Source organism: Octopus sinensis, linkage group LG27 (assembly GCF_006345805.1).
Source record: "Octopus sinensis linkage group LG27, ASM634580v1, whole genome shotgun sequence".
Classification (NCBI taxonomy): domain Eukaryota; kingdom Metazoa; phylum Mollusca; class Cephalopoda; order Octopoda; family Octopodidae; genus Octopus; species Octopus sinensis.
Genome location: NC_043023.1, coordinates 15,942,493 through 15,959,852, shown reverse-complemented (window position 1 = coordinate 15,959,852; position 17,360 = coordinate 15,942,493). Strand labels below are relative to the sequence as shown.

Genomic DNA, 17,360 nt, shown 5'->3' with positions numbered 1-17,360 from the left:
GGGTCAGAGGTGGTTTCAGCCAGGTTGGTACCAAAAGGGTGAAGAATTGTTTCTCTATTATATATTTTAACCCTTTTGTTACCATATTTCTGTCGAGATGCTCTGTGTTTCTTTCAATTAATTTTAAATATAACAAAGAATTTAGTAAAATAACTTAGTTATCATTAAGCTAGTGTTAGGAACATAAATTGTGACTAAGGTTTGGTGGAAGATTTTAATTCAACACTTATGAAAACAAGACATTTGTACTAAGAGCCAGAGCCGGTTTCAGCCGGGTTGGTATCAAAAGGGTTAATAAAACATGGCACTAGTGATATACTGGGGTAGATATAGTATCGCTTCATGCTTGGAATATGTTTTTCTTTTCATTCTTCTTTGTTTGTTGTCACAGATCTGTTGATGCTGCTGTCATCCCTGGGGTTCTGTGGACCTGACAGAATGGACTTGATAAAGGTAAGAATATATCACTCGTCTGTGATTTTCTTCATGGATGAGGCAGGATTTGTTTAGACAGATTTCCTACATCTTGTTGCCCTTCCTTTTGCCAGCACTTATTAAAAGTTAAGTTAATTTTTTGGCTCAAAAAGCAAGGCCATGTAGGGGCACATGGAGTTATGTACAGGGTGGTGTTCATGCAAAGAGTTCAGGCCATTTGTGGTCAAGAGAGACTTTGAACCGAGCGGTCGTCGGCATCTTCACTATCTCGTCCGGCAGCTTATTCCACGGATCTGCAACCCGGACAGAGAAAGCCCTCTCCTTCGATTGAGATGAAATTGTCGCAGATAGAGCTTTTCGGAGTGACCCCGCTCTGGAGCAGGAGTGAAGAGCAGCTCTTTCGAGAGGTTACACTTTCAACTTATGATGTTGTGAGCAAGAATGAGATCACCATAGCGTCGTCGTTTTTCTAGAGAAAAAAGGTCGAGCGTCTTCAGCCTTTCTTCATAAGACAAATGCTTGAGACCAAGAACCATGCGGGTAGCCAGCTTCTGGACTCTTTCGAGATGATGTATGTCTTTGAGGAGATAAGGAGAAGAGGCTTGAATCCCGTACTCCAATATGGGTCTCACCAGCGTGACATAGAGCGGTAGGAATATGGCTGCTGTGAGCATTCCGAATGACCGTCGAATCAAAAACAGAACTCCGCGTGCTTTGTTGGCAGCATGGACGCACTGGGCTGAAGGCGAAAAGGAAGAATCCACCAAGATACCAAAAAGAAAGGTTGTAGTTTCATCTGGCCAGGCATGCTTTCACAGAAATCTGGAAAGGCATGACACTGCTTGTATGACAGTGACACTCCTTTACAGCTATCATGCAATGTCAAGGACAAGGCGACGAGCTGGCAGAAACATTAGCAAGCTGGGCGAAATGTTTCGTCTGGGTCGATGTAATCGACTTAATCCCTTTGTCTGTCCTTGTTTGTCCCCTCTATGTTTAGCCCCTTGTGGGTAGTAAAGAAATAAGTGTGTGTGGAAATATATATATATTTTTTTTTGTTTCAGTCATTTGACTGCGGCCATGCCTAGGCACTGCCTTTCGTCAAGAAAATCGACCTCAGGACTCATTCTTTGTAATCCTGGCATTTATTCTATCAGTCTCTTTTGCCAAACCGCTAAGTTACAGAGACATAAACACACCAACATCGGTTGTCAAGCGATGTTGCGGAGACAAACACAGACACACAAACATATTCACACACACATATATATATCTACATATACACATATATATGACAGGCTTCTTTTCAGTTTCCGCCAACCAAATCTACTCACAAGGCTTTGGTTGGCCGAGGCTATAGTAGAAGACATTTTCCCAAGGTACCACACAGTGGGACTGAACCCAGAACCATGTGGTTGGTAAGCAAGCTACTTACCGCACAGCCACTCCTGTGCTTATATATGACGGGCTTCTTTTCAGTTTCCGTCTACCATATCCACTCACGAGGCTTTGGTGGGCCTGAGGCTATAGTAGAAGACATTTTCCCAAGGTACCACACAGTGGGACTGAAACCAGAACCATGTGGTTGGTAAGCAAGCTACTTACCGCAGCCACTCCTGTGCTTATATACGACGGGCTTCTTTTCAGTTTCCGTCTACCATATCCACTACAAGGCTTTGGTGGGCCTGAGGCTATAGTAGAAGACATTTTCCCAAGGTACCACACAGTGGGACTGAACCCAGAACCATGTGGTTGGTAAGCAAGCTACTTACCGCACAGCCACTCCTGTGCTTATATACGACGGGCTTCTTTTCAGTTTCCGTCTACCATATCCACTCACAAGGCTTTGGTGGGCCTGAGGTTATAGTAGAAGACATTTTCCCAAGGTACCACACAGTGGGACTGAACCCAGAACCATGTGGTTGGTAAGCAAGCTACTTACCGCACAGCCACTCCTGTGCTTATATACGACGGGCTTCTTTTCAGTTTCCGTCTACCATATCCACTCACAAGGCTTTGGTGGGCCTGAGGCTATAGTAGAAGACATTTTCCCAAGGTACCACACAGTGGGACTGAACCCAGAACCATGTGGTTGGTAAGCAAGCTACTTACCGCACAGCCACTCCTGTGCTTATATACGACGGGCTTTTTCAGTTTCCATCTACCATATCACTCAGAAGGCTTTGGTGGGCCTGAGGCTATAGTAGAAGACATTTGCCAAGGTACCACACAGTGGGACTGAACCCAGAACCATGTGGTTGGTAAGCAAGCTACTTACCGCACAGCCACTCCTGTGCTTATATACGACGGGCTTCTTTTCAGTTTCCGTCTACCATATCCACTCACAAGGCTTTGGTGGGCCTGAGGCTATAGTAGAAGACATTTTCCCAAGGTACCTCACAGTGGGATTGAACCCAGAACCATGTGGTTGGTAAGCAAGCTACTTACCGCACAGCCACTCCTGTGATTATATACGACGGGCTTCTTTTCAGTTTCCGTCTACCATATCCACTCACAAGGCTTTGGTCAGCCTGAGGCTATAGTAGAAGACATTTTCCCAAGGTACCACACAGTGGGACTGAACCCAGAACCATGTGGTTGGTAAGCAAGCTACATACCACACAGCCACTCCTGTGCTTATATACGACGGGTTTCTTTTCAGTTTCCGTCTACCATATCCACTCACAAGGCTTTGGTCAGCCTGAGGCTATAGTAGAAGACATTTTCCCAAGGTACCACACAGTGGGACTGAACCCAGAACCATGTGGTTGGTTAGCAAGCTACTTACCACACAACCACTCCTGCATCTATCTCTTCTCTCTATATATAAACGGCAGTTTGTCTGTGTGTGTTTCTGTGTGTCTGTTTGGTTGTACCCTCACCCTGACCACGGCTTTCAACCGATTCTGATGAAACTTGACACACGCATAGCCCAATGTCATAATTCAAAACTAACGCAGCGAAAATTTTGATAAGTTCCCCCAGTTCTGAAAAAAATCGATAAATTCGACATGGGGTCGAGAATCAGAAACACAAACCACAGATTGTCATGGGGACGCAACTCGACCTTTTTAACTCCCCAAAAAAATTTGCCATATTTTTTCCCCTTTTTTTGCTATTTTTTGGCTATAACTCTCTAAAAATGCTTTATAGTTATTTCCCTTACAAACCCGAGCAACGCCGGGCGATACTGCTAGTATTTTTATACAGCTTTAGGATTGCATGAAAGCATTTTACTCTCTTTCTCTCTCCCTCTCATTGGCAGTTTCTCCTTTCTATTTTTTTAAGGGAACAGCTTCGAAAAGGGATCAGCTCCAGTTGTTCTCCCTCCTCTTGGACGTTGTTGAGGTCAGCCATAGTGAAGGGTAAGTATATTCCTCATGTCTTCTCTGTCTTTGTTTTTTTTTTTTCTTCCTCTTTCTCTCTTTCCTCAATGTGTGTCCATGTTGGTCTGAATACTGAAAAGTCTGGTTATCATTTGTTCATCATCGTTTAACATCCGCTAGCATGGGTTGGACGATTTGATTGAGGACTGGTGAACCAGATGGCTGCACCAGGCTCCAGTCTTGATCTGGCAGAGTTTCTACAGCTGGATGCCCTCCCTAATGCCAACCACTCTCTCTCTCTCTCTCTCTCTCTCTATATATATATATATATATATATATATATATATATATATATATATATATATATATATATATATATACTTTATTTAAAAGCAGCAGAAAATTCAACAAAATCTGTTACTCTGAGTTTCTGCTGCTTTAAATAAAGCATATTACTCTACCACTGGTATTTGAGTACTCTTTTTTCCACCTTGTTTCACATTTATGTGTTTACTCCGGTATATATATATATATATCATCATCATTTAACATCTGCTTTCCATGCTAGCATGGGTTGGACAATTTGACTGAGGGCTGGCAAACCAGATGGCTGCACCAGGCTCCAATCTGATCTGGCAGAGTTTCTACAGCTGGATGCCCTTCCTAACGCCAACCACTCCGAGAGTGTAGTGGGTGCTTTTACATGCCACCGGCACAAGGGCCAGTTTAGAGGGACTGGAAACAGCCACGCTCAAATGGTGCTTTTTATGTGCCACCTGCACTGGTGACAACCTCCCTCGAATTTTTTTTTTTTTTCAACGTGCCACCAGCACAAATACCGTATTTCTATCTCTCTTTGTCTTACACACAGTCTCTCTTCTCTCTCCGTATGTGTGTGTGTGCGTGCATGCATGTACGTGCATCTGTACATTTATATATGCGTTTATGTGCACGTAAAATGCACCATCTGATTGTGGCCGTTGTCAGCCTCGTCTGGCCCCCATGCTGGTGGCACGTAAAAGGCACCATCCAATCGTGGCCGTTTGCCAGCTCCGTCTGGCACCTGTGCAGGTAGCACGTAAAAAGGACCCACTACACCCACGGAGTGGTTGGCGTTAGGAAGGGCATCCAGCTGTAGAAACACTGCCAGATCAGACTGGAGCCTGGTGCAGCCCTGGTTTCCCAGACCCCAGTCGAACCGTCCAACCCATGCTAGCATGGAAAGCGGACGCTAAATGATGATGATGTGTTTGTAGGCGCAGGAGTGGCTTGTGGTAAGTAGCTTGCTAACCAACCACATGGTTCCGGGTTCAGTCCCACTGCGTGGCACCTTGGGCAAGTGTCTTCTACTATAGCCCCGGGCCGACCAATGCCTTGTGAGTGGATTTGGTAGACAGAAACTGAAAGAAGCCTGTCGTGTATATATATGTATGTGTTTGTCCCCATAGCATTGCTTTACAACCAATACTGGTGTGTTTATGTCCCTGTCACTTAGCGGTTCGGCAAAAAGACACCGATAGAATAAGTACTGGGCTTACAAAGAATAAGTCCCGGGGTCGATTTGCTCGACTAAAAGGCGGTGCTCCAGCATGGCCGCAGTGAAATGACTGAAACAAGTGAAAGAATGTATATTCTCCCAAGCTGTTGTGGCGTTATAAATGACTTTCCTTCCTCTTCAATCGCTAGCCTCCCGTCAGACTTAGACGATGTTTGGCAAAAACAAGACCACTTCGTGCACCAGATAGCCACCCATGCGACCATTATGAAGAGCTTGCTCTCTCACAAGGTCAATCTCCTACCATCAGAAGTTGCGGCTCGCATTATGAAGAATCAACAGAGAAACACAGAAGATTTGTCAAAGTAAGTACCCTATTTTTCTCTCCATCTCTCTCTTTCGATGCACCTCCCTGTGCCTGTGAAATCTTGTATCCCTGCCGTAAGGCTTTATTTCCACACACACCAGCTTAATTTAATTCGTCCTTAGTCGAAAGACACCTGTTGTTATGTCCTGTTATTTGTATTTGTGTAACATTCTCCGTTTTTTTTTTTCTTTATTCCGTCCTTCTCGTATACATTCTCTGCTTTCTTCCAAGGAATCTAATGCTCTTAGATTAGTGTTTCCTTGGGGCTGGCCAGATTGGAGCAATCTCGAGTATAATCGGCCGAAATTGCAACAATAATCTGGAACTTGGCTGAGGAAAGAAAACTCCGTATGACCCATCCTTGTGTTCTTTGTATCATCTATCTGGATGTATTGTTGTCCCTTTTTTGTATCACCTAACTGTCCGGATGTTTTGCATTCTTGTCCCATTTTGTATTTTATGATAGACTAGCAGTATTGCCCGGCGTTGCTCGGGTTTGTTTCGACCCTTAAGAATTGGAATTTTTGAAAAGTAAAAGTTTTGCATTATGTAGCTTGTTATTCTCTTTAAGTAAACATTTTTTCTGGTTGAAATACACCGAAAAATGGCAACACAGCGCTAATATATGATACATGATTTATAAAAACTTGTAACATACTAATAAATATCTGTAAATATAAAACCATCCAGATTTCTGAGTACCTTATTTCTTCTAATATAAAATACCTGCACATCATCTCCAAACCTTCTAATATATATATATATATTTATTTGTACAATTTGTTTTTGTGCCTGGGGTATAAGGTTCTTTATGTGAATTCGTTGGTTGAAATAACAAGCTAAGAGAAAAAGTCATTGAAGAAAGTTGCCAATAGCAACAAAAAAGCTTTGACAAAAAGAAACAAGCAAACACAAAACAAACAACCTACTAACATTTGATTATTTTGAAAAAATAAATAATAATAATAATAATAATGAAATTGTTGTATACAGTGCTCAGGTGCACCACAACTTGTCAAAAGTGCGTATAAAGCATATATGAATGTATATATATATATATATATATATATATATGTGTGTGTGTGTGTGTGTGTGTATTAATAATTAATGAAATTATTGTATACAGTGCTCAGGTGCACCACAACTTGTCAAAAGTGTGTGTAAAGCATATGCAGTAATGTACAAATGTCTGGAAAGCGAACAGTGTATGAGTCAGATACATGCCTGTGTGTGTATGGAGGGGAGAAAGCTCAGGTGTAGTGTTGGCGAATCTCAGGAAGCATGGAAGTTTTGAAGGATGCAGTGCTCCGACAACTAACAACTGATGCCGGCAGTTTCTTCCATGCTTCAGCAATTCTTAGCGTGAAAAATGTTTCCTAAAGTCATGGAAGGAGCTGTGCTGATTTCTGACTTTGTAAATATGTGCACAGGTGTTAGACAGGTGGAGTTTTTAATTAATAATAATAATGAAATTATTGTATACAGTGCTCAGGTGCACCACAACTTGTCAAAAGTGTGTGTAAAGCATATGCAGTAATGTACAAATGTCTGGAAAGCGAACAGTGTATGAGTCAGATACATGCTTGTGTGTGTATGGGGGGGGGGGAGAAAATCAGGTGTAGTGTTGGCGAATCTCAGGAAGCATGGAAGTTTTGAAGGATGCTGTGCTCCGACAACTAACAACTGATGCCGGCAGTTTGTTCCATGCTTCAGCAACTCTTAGCCATGAAAAAATGTTTCCGAAAGCCATGGAAGGAGCTGTGCTGTTTTCTGACTTATTAAACATGTCCACGAGTGTTAGACAGGTGGAGTTTGAAAAAGTGCTCAGAGTTATTGTTTGTAAGATGGTTAATGAATACTTAACCAAATGATTAACAATAAAGGAGTTGAGTTGAATGAGTGCATGTGGTTATAATACTGGTTGGGGTCTTATCTGGGGCTAAATGTATCTCTGGGACTCTCACACCTTCCGCAACCACAAACCACACACACCCTTACTTATCCTCACTTTGTCTTGGTATTTTCCAGGAATAGAATAGCTGACCTGGTGAAGGGGTACGAAAGTACTTTAGAGACCCTCCAGCAGGAGTTAGCAGAGAAATCCCAGGAATTGGAGGTGATCAAGGATATGGTAAGTTATTGTTTAACCCCAGATCGGACATATCAGGTCATCCCATAAGTGCTGGCCGAATTTTGAATAAAAAAAACAAGGATCTTTTTGGTTTGAATGGCAGTTTTTTCTAGCGGTGTCATATGAAATTGTCACCCATAACTTCAGCTTTATATAGAGAGAGATTAGTTTAAATGTACGGAAATGCATAAAAATAATTTTTAATTCCATTAGATATATAGAGAATACCAAACGAGTTCCCTATGGATACCGTATTTATTACGAGTGGCTTGTAAACGTATCTGATAAATACGGTATCCATAGAGAATGAGTTTGGTATTTTATTTATTACACACGAATAAACGACCATATTTTATTAACCCAATAACTAAATTCTTCACATCGTGTTGAAGCGCGCATGAATACAGCTTGATTTCACGTCAGTGACGTCACAATGTGTAACTGTAAAAGATGTCATGCTGCAGGAAGATAGTCCGACTTTATAGCGCTAAGTTTTCAGGTGAAATGACTGATAACTGATGACTGTTTAACATTTTGTTAACATTCAAGAAATACATAACACAGATTGAAAGTTTAGTTGTAACTTATGAATGACAAAAGTAGTGCCGTCACCGTGACCTCGGGTCATCGCCATGGATTGACCAATCAGAAGCAGCGCTCGCAGTATCTGACATATGTTAGATACCAAAAATATCTCAGTGTTCTTACTCACATCATCATCATCATCATCATCGTTTAACGTCCGTTCTCCATGCTAGCATGGGTTGGACGGTTCGACCGGGGTTCTGGGAGCCAGAAGGCTGCACCAGGCTCCAGTCTAATCTGGCAATGTTTCTACAGCTGGATGCCCTTCCTAACGCCAACCACTCCGTGTGTGTAATAATCTAAAATACTATTAAATTTCTTTCGTTTTAAAAACAAATGTAAAATCGGACAGAACTTATGGGATGACCTAGTATATCTAGGGCTACATTATCCAATGTATTGTATACTACTTAGTATTAATGGTTATAGTTTTTTTATTTCTGGGTCAGTCCTGATCCACACAGACCTATGATCAAGGATGTTCCAGCTGTGACCATCCCCTCTTTTATTCAGGCATAGTGTATCTAGGACTACATTATCTAATGTATTGTTGTTTATTTCTGGGTCAGTCCTGATCCAGACAGACCTATGATCAAAGACGTTCCAGATGTGACCATCCCCTCTTTTATTCAGGCATAGTGTATCTAGGACTACATTATCTAATGTATTGTTGTTTATTTCTGGGTCAGTCCTGATCCACACAGACCTATGATCAAAGACGTTCCAGATGTGACCATCCCATCTTTTATTCAGGCATAGTGTATCTAGGACTACATTATCAAATGTATTGTTGTTTATTTCTGGGTCAGTCCTGATCCACACAGACCTATGATCAAGGATGTTCCAGATGTGACCATCCCCTCTTTTATTCAGGCATAGTGTATCTAGGAGTACATTATCTAATGTATTGTGTACTACTTAGTATTAATGGCTATAGTTATTTCTGGGTCAGTCCTGATCCACACAGACCTATGATCAAAGACGTTCCAGATGTGACCATCCCATCTTTTATTCAGGCATAGTGTATCTAGGAGTACATTATCTAATGTATTGTGTACTAGTTAGTATTAATGGTTATAGTTGTTTATTTCTGGGTCAGTCCTGATCCACACAGACCTATGATCAAGGACATTCCAGCTGTGACCATCCTATCTTTTATTCAGGCATAGTGTATCTAGGACTACATTATCTAATGTATACTAAGTATTAGAGGCTACAGTTGTTGTTTGTCCCTGGGTCAAACCTGATCCAGACTGGTGTATGTTCAAAGACATTCCAGCTGTGACCATCCCGTCCATTATTCAGACGTAGTATATCTGATGTATAGTGGTTAATATTAGTGGCTATAGTTGTTGCTGTTGTTTAGCCCCAGGTCAGTCCTGATCCAGACAGACAGCCTGCGATCAAAGACGTTCCAGCCATGACCACCCCATGTTACATTCAGGCATAGTGTATCTAGGACTACATTATCTAATGTGCAGTATAGTAGTTAATATTAGTGGCTGTAATTGTTGTTTAGCCCCATGTCAGTCCTAACCCAGACAGACCTATGATCAAAGACATTCCAGCTGTGACCATCCTATCTTTTATTCAGGCATAGTGTATCTAGGACTACATTATCTTAATGTATAGCATAGTAGTTAGTATTAGTGGCTATAACTGTTGTTGTTTAGCCCCAGGTCAATCCTGATCCAGACAGACCCATGATCAAAGATGTTCCAGCTGTGACCATCCCATCTTACATTCAGGCATAGTGTATCTAGGACTACATTGTCTAATGTCCATAGTATACTAGTTACTATTAGTGTCTGCATTTGCTGTGTATGTATTAATAGCATTGTTTTTTTTCCTTCCATGCAGTATGTTTATAATCCGTTCACAAGCGAAGAACTGACTGAAGTCTGCCACAAACTCGATGTGGTGGTCACCAATATGAATCAACACCTGGAGAAGTTCCACACCTGTTACGACAACGAACTGGTCTCCTGGTGCCGTATGCCCGACACTCCGCCGACCGAACTGGGTACCATCTTGGATCGGTTGTATACCAAGATGGACTCTTTTGCATTGGTAAGTAATCTCTCTGTTTGCTATTGTAGTAGTAGTAGTAGTAGTAGTGTGAAGGCTCGTGGCTTAGTGGTTAGGGGCATTCGGTTCATGATCGTAAGGTTGTGAGTTCAATTCTCAGCAACGCGTTGTGTCCTTGAGCAAGACACTTTATTTCATGTTGTTCCAGTCCACTCAGCTGGCAAAAATGAGTAGTACCTGTATTTATAAGGGCCGGCCTTGTCACACTCTGTATCACGCTGAATCTCCCTGAGAACTACGTTAAGGGTACACGTGTCTGTGGAGTACTCAGCCACGTGCAGGTTAATTTCATGAACAAGCTGGGACCCTCATCATCGTAACTGATGGAGTGCTCATCTTGTGAAGATGCAATGGCCCAGTGATTAGGGCAGCGGACTCATAGTTGTAGGATCGCGGTTTCGATTCCCAGACCTGGCGTTGTGTGTGTTTATTGAGCAAAACACTTGGTATTGTTTCTACAGCTGGATGCCCTTCCTTACGCCAACCACTCCTTGAGTGTAGTGGGTGCTTTTTACGTGCCACCGGCACGGAAGCCAGCAAAGGCGGCGCTGGCATCGGCCACGTTTGGGTGGTGCTTTTTATGTGCCACCGGCACAGGCATCACATCTACAGTTCCCTTCGATTTTTTTATTTTGATGTTGATGTACTTGACTCAATAGGTCTCCTCAAGCACGGCAGGTCGCCCCACAATCCAAGGTAAACACAGCAGGTCGTCCTGGGATTCACGGTACTTTGGGCTGGGGCTGGTTGTGTGAATCAGGTGTATTACGATAAAATCCAACGCGTCAGCTTGTAACGCAGTAAAGTGTTATTTGAGGGACGTTTAGCTGTTATTTCTAACAGGCTGAGTGACTACATACTAAGCTGTCTTGTGCACCCACCTGAGGGTGAGGGCAGTGGTTATTTGATGATTTAAGTTAAGTTAATTTTTGGGCTCAAAAAGCAGATAGCAAGGCCATGTAGGGGGACATGGAGTTATGTACAGGGAGGGTGTTCATGCAAAGAGTTCAGGCCATTTATGGTCAAGGGAGACTTTGAACCAAGCAGTTGTCGGCAGCTTATTCCACGGATCCGCAACCCGGATGGAGAAGCCCCTCTCCTTCGATTTAGATGAAATCGTCGTAGATAGAGCTTTATATATATATATATATATATATATATATATATTCAATTCAATTCAATTTTTATTGGCTCAAAAAGCAAAAGCATGTCGGGGGACATGGAGTTATGTACAGGGTGGTGTTCAGGCCATTTGTGGTTAAGGGAGACTTTGAACCGAGTGGTCATCGGCATCTTCACTATCTCATCGGCAGCTAATTCCATGGATCCGCAACCTGGACGGAGAAAGCCTCTCTCCTTTGACTGAGATGAAATCGTCGTAGATAGAACTTTATATATATATATATATATATTCAATTCAATTTTTATTGGTTCAAAAAGCAGAAAGCAAGGCCATGTAGAGGGACATGGAGTTATGTACAGGGAGGGTGTTCATGCAAAGAGTTCAGGCCATTTATGGTCAAGGGAGACTTTGAACCAAGCAGTTGTCGGCAGCTTATTCCACGGATCCGCAACCCGGATGGAGAAGCCCCTCTCCTTCGATTGAGATGAAATCGTCGAGATAGAACTTTATATATATATTCAATTCAATTCAATTTTTATTGGCTCAAAAAGCAAAAGCATGTCGGGGGACATGGAGTTATGTACAGGGTGGTGTTCAGGCCATTTGTGGTTAAGGGAGACTTTGAACCGAGTGGTCATCGGCATCTTCACTATCTCATCGGCAGCTTATTCCATGGATCCGCAACCTGGACGGAGAAAGCCTCTCTCCTTTGACTGAGATGAAATCGTCGTAGATAGAACTTTATATATAATATATATATATTCAATTCAATTTTTATTGGTTCAAAAAGCAGAAAGCAAGGCCATGTAGAGGGACATGGAGTTATGTACAGGGTGGTGTTCATGCAAAGAGTTCAGGCCATTTCTGGTCAAGAGAGACTTTGAACCGAGCGGTCGTCGGTATCTTCACTATCTCGTCCGGCAGCTTATTCCACGGATCCGCAAACCGGATGGAGAAAGCCTCTCCTTCGATTGTGATGAAATCGTCATAGATAGAGCTTTTCGGAGAGTCCCCGCAGCTGACGCCCCGGAGCAGGAGAGAAGAACAGCTCTTTCGAGAGGTTACACTTTCCGCTTATGATTTGGTGGTGCTGAAGGTGTAGATGTGGGCGTAGGAGTGGCTGTGTGGTAAGTAGCTTGCTTACCAACCACATGGTTCCGGGTTCAGTCCCACAGCGTGGCATCTTGGGCAAGTGTCTTCTGCTTTAGCTCCGGGCCGACCAATGCCTTGTGAGTGGATTTGGTAGACGGAAATTGAAAGAAGCCTGTCGTATATATGTGTGTATGTATGTGTATATATATATATATATATATATGTGTGTGTGTGTGTGTTTGTCTCCCTAGCATTGCTTGACAACCGATGCTGGTGTGTTTACGTCCCCGTCACTTAGCGGTTCGGCAAAAGAGAACCGATAGAATAAGTACTGGGCTTACAAAGAATAAGTCGCGGGGTCGATTTGCTCGACTAAAGGCGGTGCTCCAGCATGGCCGCAGTCAAATGACTGAAACAAGTAAAAGAGTAAAGAAAAATGTGTTTTGTGTTGTTAATTTTGAACTTTTCCTTTGCATTGACAGATGATGGGAACTTTTGAAAGCATTCGTGCCACCACACTGCAGCTGGAAGACTTGGATACAGTGAAACCAGGCCGTGACACCACGCTGAGTAAGTGGACATTCTGTTGGACTGTGGCCATGCTGGAGCACTGCTTTGAAGTGTTTCACTCGAACAAATCAACCCCAGGATTTTTTTTTCTTAAGCCTTGTACTTATTCCATTGGTCTCCTTTTGCCAAATTGCTAAGTTATGGGGACATAAACACACCAACATTGGTTGTCAAGCAGTGATTGGGATACACACACACACACACACACATTTATTTTACTTGTTTGTCATTTTGACTGTGGCCATGTTGGAGCACTGCCTTTTAGTCAACCTACATGGTTCCAGATTCAGTCCCACTGCGTGCCACATTAGGAATGTGTTTTCTACTACATCCTTGGGCCATCCAAAGCCTTGAGTGGATTTTAGCAGCCGGAAACTGAAAGAAGCCTGTCATATATATGTATCATCATCATCATTGTTTAACGTCCGCTTTCCATGCTAGCATGGGTTGGACGGTTCAACAGGGGTCTGGGAAGCCAGAAGGCTGCACCAGGCTCCAGTCTGATCTGGCAGAGTTTCTACAGCTGGATGCCCTTCCTAACGCCACCCGCTCTGTGAGTATAGTGGGTCCTTTTTACGTGCCACCGGCATGGAGGCCAGATGAGACTCGCAAACGGCCACGACCGGATGGTGCTTTTTATGTGCCACCGGCACGAGGGCCAGTCGAGGCTGGCAACGGCCACAATCGGATGGTGCTTTTTATGTGCCACCGGCACGAGGGCCAGTCGAGGCTGGCAACGGCCACAATCGGATGGTGCTTTTTATGTGCCACCGGCACGAGGGCCAGTCGAGGCTGGCAACGGCCACAATCGGATGGTGCTTTTTATGTGCCACCGGCACGAGGGCCAGTCGAGGCTGGCAACGGCCACAATCGGATGGTGCTTTTTATGTCCCACCGGCACGAGGGCCAGTCGAGGCTGGCAACGGCCACAATCGGAAGGTGCTTTTTATGTGCCACCGGCACGAGGGCCAGTCGAGGCTGGCAACGGCCACAATCGGATGGTGCTTTTTATGTGCCACCGGCACGAGGGCCAGTCGAGGCTGGCAACGGCCACAATCGGATGGTGCTTTTTATGTGCCACCGGCACGAGGGCCAGTCGAGGCTGGCAACGGCCACAATCGGATGGTGCTTTTTATGTGCCACTGGCACGAGGGCCAGTCGAGGCTGGCAACGGCCACAATCGGATGGTGCTTTTTATGTGCCACCGGCACGAGGGCCAGTCGAGGCTGGCAACGGCCACAATCGGATGGTGCTTTTTATGTGCCACCGGCACGAGGGCCAGGCGAGGCTGGCAACGGCCACAATCGGATGGTGCTTTTTATGTGCCACCGGCACGAGGGCCAGTCGAGGCTGGCAACGGCCACAATCGGATGGTGCTTTTTATGTGCCACCGGCACGAGGGCCAGTCGAGGCTGGCAACGGCCACGACCGGATGGTGCTTTTTATGTGCCACCGGCACGAGGGCCAGTCGAGGCTGGCAACGGCCACGACCGGATGGTGCTTTTTATGTGCCACTGGCACGAGGGCCAGGCGAGGCTGGCAACGGCCACAATCGGATGGTGCTTTTTACATGCCACCAGCACAGAGGCCAGTCGGGGTGGCGCTGGCAACGGCCACGTTCGGATGGTTCTTTTATGTACCACCGGCACTGGTATCCCAGCTACAAATTCCATTGATGTTGATCGATTGAGATTTTGATTTTGTATAAAATAATGTGTGTGTATATGTATGTACTTGTGTGTCTGATTTTGTCTCCCCCCCCCCACCATGGCTCGGCAACTAATGTTGGTGTGTTTGTGTTTACGTCCCTGTAACTTAGCAGTTTGGCAAAAGAGACTGATAGAATAAGTACCAGACTTACAAACAAGTCCCAGGCTCAATTTGTTCGACTAAAGGTGGTGCTCCAGCATGGCTGAAACCAGTAAAAGAATAAGCAATCAATTAGTTGGATATTTAACCAATTAACTAACGATAAAGGAGTGGAATTTATCCAGTGCATGTGTACTAATTATTGGTTTGAAATTTTGGCCTAAGGGAGTAAGTCAAATACATCGACCTCTTCCCAGTACTCAACCAGTACTTATTTAATCGACCCGAAACGATGAAAGGCAAAGTTGACCTCAGCGGAATTTGAACTCAGAACGTAAAGACAGATGAAGTGCTTCTAAGCATTCTGCCCAGCGTGCTAACGATCCTGCCAGCTCACCAGGTGTTAATGATGTTGGCATAATAGCTCTCCCTAAGAGCGGCGAGCTGGCAGAATCATTAGCACGCCGGGCGAAATGCGTAGCCGTATTTCGTCTGTCGCTACATTCTGAGTTCAAATTCTGCCGTGGTCAACTTTGCCTTTCGTTCTTTCGGGGTCGATAAATTAAGTACCAGTTACGCACTGGGGTCGATGTCATCGACTTAATTCGTGTGTCTGTCCTTGTTTGTCCTCTCTGTGTTTAGCCCCTTATGGGTATTTCGTCTGCCGCTACGTTCTGAGTTCAAATTCCACCGAGGTCAAGTTTGCCTTTCATCCTTTCGGGGTCGATAAATTAAGTACCAGTTACGCACTGGGGTCGATGTCATCGACTTAATTCGTGTGTCTGTCCTTGTTTGTCCTCTCTGTGTTTAGCCCCTTATGGGTATTTCGTCTGCCGCTACGTTCTGAGTTCAAATTCCACCGAGGTCAAGTTTGCCTTTCATCCTTTCGGGGTCGATAAATTAAGTACCAGTTACGCACTGGGGTCGATGTCATCAACTTAATTTGTGTGTCTGTCCTGGTTTGTCCCCTCTATGTTTAGCCCCTTGTGGGTAGTAAAGAAATATAATTATTATTATTATTATCACTATTACTACTACTACTATAGCTATTATTATTACTATTACTACTATTGCTATTATTACTATTATTATTATTACATTCTTGTCATTTCAGAAACAGCCAGTGACTCCTTCTTTCTGACCCTGACGGATTTCCTCAACCAAATTGCAGTCCCTGCTGTCGGAGACCAAAGTGCCGATGGTTATCTTTCTGTGTGATAACGGAATGTTCCAGAAGGGAGGAGGTAGTCCTGTCTTGTCTCGTATGTAAGACTAAACAGCCTGATTCACAAATTTCATCTCTTTTTTATTTTTTTTGCTCCCTCCACCACCTTCCAAAAGTTTTTGTCTCCTTCCTTGACAGTCTTAATATTTTGAGCACATGTGCTCCTATTCACACTCCAGGGTTTTGGGGACTTGGGACAGTAAATGAGGAGATAACGGTTTGTGCAGTTAGCGAGAGGCTAGTAATCTCACTGCCTACTTGGATGTATATATGTGTGACTATGTGTGTGTGTATATTCTTGCATCACTTCACTGCCATATGTATGTATGTATGTATGTATGTATGTGTGTGTGTATATATATATATATTATTAAAATTATAACTTAAGGTATCTCATAGATATCCTAAGTTATAATTTTAATAATAATAATTATTATCTTTGAAGGTTTTTATTTCCATGCTGGCCACTTGAAAAGATCGTTATTTAATTTAAGTTAACGATCTTATCCTTATATATATATATATATATATATATATATATATAAAGTTAGAGATAAAACCACTATTAGGCAAATCAGTGAAAAACATAAACCAAAATATAGAAATAAAATTAATTAATATAATATACAAAATATATAAAATTCAAAAACTTAAAGTAAAAATTTAAATTTAAATTTTGAATTTTATATTTTATAAATTTTGTATATTATATTAATTAATTTTATTTCTATGTTTTGGTTTATGTTTTTCACTGATTTGCCTAATAGTGGTTTTATCTCGAATTTCGTTTATATTTATACTGTAAAATTAGATTTAGTCTTAAATGTAAGTTTGGATTTACTCCCTAATATTATTATGATATATATATATATATATATATATATATATATATATATATATAGGGAAAAATTCAATCTAGTATTAAATCAAATTTCGCAATATAAATTTGAGTAAAAAGCCACTATTATGCAATTGAAACAATGATAGACATAAACCAAATCATAAATAAAAAAATAAAATTTATTTTTATAAAACATAACTAGATCACAAAAACATACCTATTTTTTTTATTCATTTTTATACTTTTTGTGATCTAGTTATGTTTTATAAAAAT

The 17,360-nt window shown here is 42.7% G+C and overlaps 1 protein-coding gene across 4 annotated transcripts in view; it reads left to right on the top strand.

The window, feature by feature from the left end:
• Window positions 1-16,580, top strand: part of LOC115225358 — a 34,635-nt gene extending 18,055 nt beyond the window's left edge. For 2 of the 4 annotated variants that reach the window (XM_036514093.1, XM_036514094.1), the window contains exons 4-10: window positions 392-453; window positions 3,724-3,800; window positions 5,448-5,621; window positions 7,652-7,754; window positions 10,200-10,409; window positions 13,125-13,212; window positions 16,136-16,317. In XM_036514093.1, coding sequence (XP_036369986.1) covers window positions 392-453; window positions 3,724-3,800; window positions 5,448-5,621; window positions 7,652-7,754; window positions 10,200-10,409; window positions 13,125-13,212; window positions 16,136-16,239 — 818 coding nt within the window. In that variant the 3' untranslated portion in view covers window positions 16,240-16,317. Of the gene's footprint in view, window positions 1-391; window positions 454-3,723; window positions 3,801-5,447; window positions 5,622-7,651; window positions 7,755-10,199; window positions 10,410-13,124; window positions 13,213-16,135 lie in introns of all 4 variants that reach the window. The other 2 variants (XM_036514095.1, XM_036514096.1) reach the window with 2 other exon arrangements.
• Window positions 16,581-17,360: the final 780 nt, after the last annotated feature.